Source organism: Pleuronectes platessa, chromosome 11, assembly GCF_947347685.1.
Source record: "Pleuronectes platessa chromosome 11, fPlePla1.1, whole genome shotgun sequence".
Taxonomy (NCBI): Eukaryota; Metazoa; Chordata; class Actinopteri; order Pleuronectiformes; family Pleuronectidae; genus Pleuronectes; species Pleuronectes platessa.
This window is the reverse complement of record NC_070636.1, coordinates 23,338,121-23,345,524: the sequence shown is the minus strand read 5'-3', so window position 1 is coordinate 23,345,524 and position 7,404 is coordinate 23,338,121. Positions and strand designations below refer to the sequence as shown.

Sequence of the window (7,404 nt, the reverse complement as noted above, 5' to 3'; positions counted from 1 at the left end):
CATCTATTGCACTTCTGTCCGTCCTGGGAGAGGGATCCCTCACATGTGACTCTCTCTGAGGTTTCTACGTATTTTTACCCTGTTAAAAGGGTTTTTAGTAGTTTTTCCTTACTCTTGCTGAGGGTTAAGGACAGAGGATGTCACACCATGTTAAAGCCCTATGAGATGAATTGTAATTTGTGAATATGGGCTATACAAATCAAATTTGATTGATTGATTGATTGATATGAATACAACACAAGAGGGTTTTAATAAATTTGGTAGTTCAATATATTTTGCTATGATTTCTGTAATCAAAAGTTCTTCACAAAGCCACCAATTTAAATTAGCTGTCAGATTTGAGTTTTTTTTCTTCCATTCCATATCAACTTACATCATTAGGCCTATACAAATACAATATATATTAAAGTGAATATTGGATTTGTTCCGAACGAAACATCTATGTATATTCAGTCATTATAGTATCTCTATTATTTAAAAGAATATCGTCACTGTCATGAGCATGTGAATAAATGAAAGCGCTCATGTCCTTAAATCTCCACGGATCCATTCTGCCACCATTTTGGCGACGTCTCTTCCTGCATCCAGGACAAAGGCATGACGGAACCCTTTTTCACACAGTCTGATATCTCCATGTGGGAAGTCCTGCTTGATGTCGAGATAATACTGCACAGGGCACCAGTGGTCTGTGGCTCCATAATAAAATATAAGCTGAAAATACAATAGATATGTTGTTTACTATACAACTTTGAACCATTAACTGATGTTAATCATGTTTCTTTTCTTACCTTTTCAAGATTTTTCTTGATGGTTATGTTGTCTCTTTCAAGAACTTTCTTCATTTCCTGACCACCCATGTACATAGCATTGGCTGCAAAAGAAAGATAATTACATTAGTTTAGTTGTTGCTTTGATTCAGGTTATTAATTTCATGATCAACAGACATATTCAAAGTTGTTCAACAGATTGAACAAGAGACTTGGGGGTCAGGTATGAAACAAGCAAATGAGTTTTTTCGTGTTCTGATCAAATAACTCAACATTTATAACAGTATCCAGCTGTCTGTACAAGCAAGCTTTAAAACACTTTATCATTCAGTCATAGGGTTAATTGACGAGGAGCCTAACCGGGTGTTTGTAGGCTGTGAGTTTCACGTTGGTCTTGTTAAAAGTTTTAATACAGTGTGCTAATATCTGCATCGTTGAAAAAAACACACATTATATATTACTATATGTATTATTAAATTCAGCAGTGATAAATTGCTAACATAAATAAAGGGATAAGGAAACACACTATTCACACCCTTTAACAGTATTTGTGTGACAGTGTGAATAGGATCTGTTTATTTGGTTGTTACAGATTCAGTGAGTGAGTATTCTCAGCTAAAGCTACATAATTTGAGTCTTTTTTAAACTACTTCTCAGTAGACTTTTTTATTTCATGTTCGTGCATGAAAGCACTGCTGAGTCTGTTAAAAAAGGCTGAAGTTACTGAATTATTATGTATGATGTATAACTTTGTGTCCTTAAGAGACAATTTTAGTTTTTTAATTAAAATGCAGCTGAAAGAGTGTAAAGAGAATATTTCCCGCATCGCCACCTGCTGGTCGTTTTGGTTTATCATAAAACACGTTTTATTGTATTGACATACTGTGGTATTCTCTACTCTCTCAGATTCAAACTGCACCATCTTTTCATTAAACAAATTTGAGAAGTTGAAAATGATCCTCGATTTGGGTCGCGGCTTGTCATTAAGGGGTGATGGTGGGTCCCGAAGCCAGACCAGTTGAGAACCACTTTCTTACTTAAAGTCGGCTCCATGGAGGAAGACCCAGGAAGACCCCACATTTGAAAGAGTAACGTAAAAAAAGGTTGTGTAGAGTTAGTAAATCCCTGTTTTCAAGCCACTTTTCTTCTGATAGTATGTCTTTTGACAGAAGAAACTAGAGTCCCATTGAGAGCAACAAAAACGGTTTGACCCAAAAGGTACGATATGTATATATTTTTGTGTGTCATTGTTTTTGTACATGTTGCATTTCCATCTATTCATAATCTACAATAATGTATCACCTAAAATAATGACACCATAACTTACAACTGTAAAACCACAGCATTGTTAATCTTTGGTGTTTTGCTCCTGGAGGAATAATAAATTGGTTTCAAGTAAATGAAAAGCGTACGACATTAAAAGCATTGAAGTAAACAAAGTGAATGCATTATAATACCACATTATGCGATTGTGTAACTTGATAGTGATGTGACGATGACATCATTCCTACCATATGACCATGAATGATTTTTCGGTCTATATAAGATTCAGATTGTGTCTTTAGTCCTACAAAATGCAGAGGTACCTAAAATAAATGCATTTTTTCAACAAGGCGTGATGTCTTTCTTCATTATGCCACTTATCCTTACACATAACATGATTGGTAATATATTTCCAATCAATATAAGCTTCAGATTGTTTCACCGTTATTTGCATAGGTATCCTGGGAAATAGCTCACTCCAACCTTATTATTCTTTACCTCGACTTTTGACTTATACACAATCACACAATCTCACACACACACACACACACACACACACACACACACACACACACACACACACACACACACACACACACACACACACACACACACACACACACACACACACACACACACACACACACACACACACACACACTTTGACAAAAACATTAGGATCGAACAAATAAAAGGGCAAAATCAAAGCTTAACCAACCTGCACAGTCACCACTGAGCAGACCTACAGTCGGTCGGACTACACTGAGGTCCAGATAGCGAATGCCACCAAACACCAGTTTGATCAGGCTGCCTTTCAGGCTGTCAGGCAGCAGAGAGAGCAGGAAGACTGGCAGGTAGGCCACATAACGCATATGACACAGTACAGGGGTCATGACCTTCCCCTGAGGGGTCTCAACCATCCGCTCAATGGTTGGAAACAGCATGACAGCCTTCAGAATCTGTATCAAATAAAAGAAGGAAAATCGTAGATGGTGAAAGAGTCACTCTGAGACCAGAAATTGTTAATGATGGAAACTGTGATTTTTTTTCTTCCTTTTAAGAAAGATGGGTGTTTCTGCAGCATAATCTGACTGACTTGGTGATGAACAGTTATTAACCTTGAGTTCAGGGTCTCTCTTCATCATTTCTAGAATAATGTAGCAGCCGATTGAGTGCCCAATTAGGACCAGGCTGGTTTCTCTAGGAACATGTTTCCTGAGGAAGGCCAGCTTGTGTTCAATCTGTCCATTCAGACCAAACACATCCTGCTCTGCTGCCAAGGAAGCATCTGTTCAAAACAAAGACAAAATATGGGCATATGGTGTCTTTATGCCTAGTACAATTAGTGCATATCAGTGTTGAAGTACATTTAGAGAATCATTAGTTATTTTTTAAGAGTCCATAGATTCAGCTCTAAAAGAGTAATTCAGAGTGATACATTTCTCTCTATAGCGGTTTTCAGACATGAACTCTGGGGAATGTCTGCTCAATGTGGTCCGGACTTTCTCCGGAGTTTGCCTTTCACACATGATAAACGCAGCAGGAGATTCACTACTCAGAGGTTTTACCTACAACTTAAAAGTATCTGGAGCATTCAGGTAAAGAGTATCAATTAACGTATCAACTCTGCTACAGAGATTGCATGTTTTGTGTTCCCTTACCACCAAAAGCCCTGGAACATCGTTGTTTATTCCAAGTTGATATCTTTGTCGGTGTCCGCTGCATGTATCTTTGCTCTTTTTCAACCTGAGATGTTTGTATTATTATTGTCTTTTTCAGTATTGTATCTATTGTGTTTTAGAAAGGTCCCCCTTGTGCCCCCTTGCTTGCAGTCAATCCTCTGGATTATCTCCTGCTGTTTTCTAACATGGGCTCATTCAGACATTATAAACGTTTTTACTAGGGCACTGGCAGAAGAAACTCCAAAGAAAGTCTGGGATCTCTCACTCAGACATTTGCGTTCTCACATACAGCTCATCTGGTAAATGTCAAGAGATTATCCAGAGTTCGTTGCATGTCTGAAAGCAGCTTATATATATTGTTTGGAGTCTAGCTGGCATATTAAATACAGGAAAAATACAGGGCCAGTATATTCTGCCCACAAATTACTCCTTAATACCTCCCCCACCCTCTCTCTCCCTCTCTTCATCAAATATAATTGTTTAAATCAGTGTGTAAACTTCAAAGGAATCAATACCTTCTACCATGTCCATGGAGTCTGGAGGTACACAGTGACCTGCTTGACTTACAGCCCACACTGGGTGGTGGTACCCAAACATGCTATGAAGTGTTAGCATGAAGGTTTTGTAGTAGCCCACAATGCCAGGATTTCCTGTATGGAAGAGGAAAACATAACTGTATATTTTACTGTGAAAGATGTGATTAATTCCTTGAGCTACTCAATAAATATTAATGTTATTGGTTGTTAGCGTCATGTTGTTACATTTCGTTCAAATTCTCCCATTCACTCTCTCTCACCTATATTTTTAAAAACCTAAAAAATGCATCTTACAAATAACATTTCCATGCAATGGTCACTTTAAAAGTTGCTAATTTTAATAGATTAACAAATGACCGCAAAAACATGTGGCTTATTTAAACCTATTAAACTTAAGTGTACTTAAATGTGAACTGATAACAAATACATGTCATTACCAACGCACACCTCTGAATCTCTGTTATGAAGCTGCAGGTGCTCAGTGATGCAGTATTACACAAAGACATAACAGAGTGGGAACATTCATGTAATTCTAATACATTCTGAGAGTTATGATTATTTGGTTTTAGAAATGAAAACAGAAACATGCACCTTCAGTACCGATAGTTCAAATCTATCAACAGTAACTCTATCGGACACATTTTCAAAGCTAATTAATCATACACTAAATCTACTATTGTCTTTTAAAATCTTTAATGGTATTTCTTTGTCAGCATTTGTATTTGTTTTACCTATTGTATGTACATCACTCGATTACAAGGAACTTTTAGCTGTACTAACCTGTATGTTAGGTGCTATACAAATAAATGTTTTATTGAGTGATTCATAAAAACAAAGTGTTATGGCATAATGGATGAATGACCCGTTGTTTTAACTGTTAGCAAACAACTGGTCACAATGAGGCAATTTATATGATCATTAACACAAAGTGCTGGTCTTACTCACCTGGAATGACAAGAAATAGGAGTTTGTGACCTGAATTTAACTGACGGGAGCCAAATTTAAGGACCTCCGTGTTAGCTCCACAGCAGTAGATGAAGTCTGTCTGTGGTTGATCCCTGCTGTCTGTCACCATGTTTTCCATCTCATCAGCTTGGAATACAAAGAAGGGGAAAATCTGAAAGCCAATGGACATCTGATCAGTTAACTTTAAAAGTCACATGTTAATGCACTTTTCAGGAGCTTCAATCATCACTTACATGGTAAATATATATTGCATCAGATCTAATAAAGAGGTCCTGTTGTTATTGTGTAATTGTGTAATAATTGCCAGCAGTTTTCAAGGTGATGCATTTGTCAGGGTTTAAAAACTGACTTTTGGACAGAGGTGCAACTGACAAGACTTGACCCCAGTGGACTATATGTTGATAACTGACTGCCTGTCATGGGTATGAATAATAGGCCTGAATGTTGATTTGTCTCTCCATTGTTTGTTTTTCTCAATTCTTCCTTTTTATTCAATCTACTCAGTTTGATGGTGATATAGTTTAACTATAAGACTGTAGAGTGAAATGATTTGAATTCTTTGTCCATTGTTATTATAGGAGCCTCTCGTTATTAAGGGTTACTGTCTAACAATCCCAGTTATGCTTTTTCCCCTTGAAAATAAACTGACAGGGAAGGGAGCTATAATGTTTTTAGTGATGAAGAGTGGATGCACCTGTACAACGAAGTGAACTCCTCTACGGCAGCTAATATGAGATTTAAAGGAAATAATGACTTCCCTTTATCGGTTAAATAATTCTCCTCTCAGAGAGAAAAGCCACATTTCTTCATACGTTTTAGAATTGTACAGCTATTAACTATTTCTGGGAAAACGATTCATAGGAAAATTACAACACAAAGAACATCCCAAACAAAACTACTTTGTGTTGTGTGGCTACAGCAAGCAATATATATATTTCCGTTTTAAATAATTCTTACACAAATACACAAACACACACATTTATTCTTGTTAAACCGATGGCTGGTATGGTTGATGTGTTTTTTTTCCTCACAATCTTTTTCATGTAAGAATTTATCATTGAAATGATTCTTTTTCAGTGTGTGACGCTTTTAGTGCGTGTTTTTGTTTGTGTGTGCGTATGTGTGTGTGTGATTATGAAAGCCGATTAAATGATAAATAACATAAAAAGGAAGTGGTGCGTTTACGGGCTCCTCTTGAGTAATTCTAGGACCACACCAGAAGGCTAACACATGACCTCAATAAAGTTGGCATTTCAAAATAACGGATATCGCTTCTGCTCATTCATTGGCACCGAATTACAAAACGGGTTTTCAGTAAAATATACTGAGGTGTCTGAGGTGTACCTCCACTATTTCCTTCTACCAGTTTGTTACTGTGTTAAATTGACGATATTTTAAATACAGTTTGGTCTAACAGTAACACTGACAGTATTTTAAATGAGTTAATTACAATATACTGAACGACGCAAGGGCAAATCCCAGTAGTTGTTTTTCTGTCACTGTCTGACATGTGTAATATTTGATAATAAATGTTTTACCTCTAAATATTGCGGAGAATTTCTCGATGATTGGTGTCTCCGGTTGGATCCGTGTATGAGGACTTCCTGTCTCTCAAAGTGCTGGATTCTGATTGGTGAGCTAGTGGACCTCCCACTCTGACAAGCTCTTTCAATTTTTTTCTTAAAGGGGTACTTTCCAAGCAACATTCAGCCACATTACTGGCAAAGTTAAAGACAGACAGACAGTAAGAAAGACAGATAGATAGATAGATAGATAGATAGATAGATAGATAGATAGATAGATAGATAGAAACTAAGAAAGACAGACAGACAGAAAGACGAAGCCCCCTGACAAATAGACAGTAAGAACAGAAAGACAACAAGAAAGATAGTTTAGACAGAAACAAAGAAACAAAGAAACAAAGAAAGAAAAACAGAATGATGTAACCAAATTCCAAATCAACATTAAAAAAATGTAATCCATAAACCTCATGGTGTGTCCCTCTGATATCTGTCATAAAAGGCCTGATCTATATATATTCATCCGTCAGACACTTTTATTTTTTATTACTCGCACATTTATTTAGTTGCAATTCCACAAAGAAGGACAAATACTTGAGTGACTTGCATTGTTTTAACACTACTGATTCTGATTAGCAATGCTGATTGTGGTTGCTATGTTAAACAATTG

General features: G+C 36.8%; 1 protein-coding gene across 1 annotated transcript; it reads right to left on the bottom strand.

The window, feature by feature from the left end:
• Nucleotides 1–225: 225 nt before the first annotated feature.
• ldah (lipid droplet associated hydrolase) lies at nucleotides 226–6,852 on the bottom strand. The gene is made up of 7 exons (XM_053435230.1): nucleotides 6,753–6,852; nucleotides 5,194–5,365; nucleotides 4,228–4,362; nucleotides 3,149–3,318; nucleotides 2,749–2,989; nucleotides 789–871; nucleotides 226–711 (listed from the first exon to the last, which is right to left on the bottom strand). The coding sequence occupies exons 2-7, from the start codon at nucleotides 5,330–5,332 to the stop codon at nucleotides 523–525; spliced, it is 957 nt and encodes a 318-aa protein (XP_053291205.1). The 5' UTR covers nucleotides 5,333–5,365; nucleotides 6,753–6,852; the 3' UTR covers nucleotides 226–522.
• Nucleotides 6,853–7,404: the final 552 nt, after the last annotated feature.

Coding starts and splice junctions, on each gene's coding strand:
- ldah (XM_053435230.1), bottom strand. CDS start 5,332: ATGGAAAACATGGTGACAGACAGCAGGGATCAACCACAGACAGACTTC. Junction 2,990..3,148: donor AGAGAGACCCTGAACTCAAG/GTTAATAACTGT, acceptor TATTTGATACAG/ATTCTGAAGGCTGTCATGCT. Junction 712..788: donor TCAAGAAAAATCTTGAAAAG/GTAAGAAAAGAA, acceptor TTGTATTTTCAG/CTTATATTTTATTATGGAGC.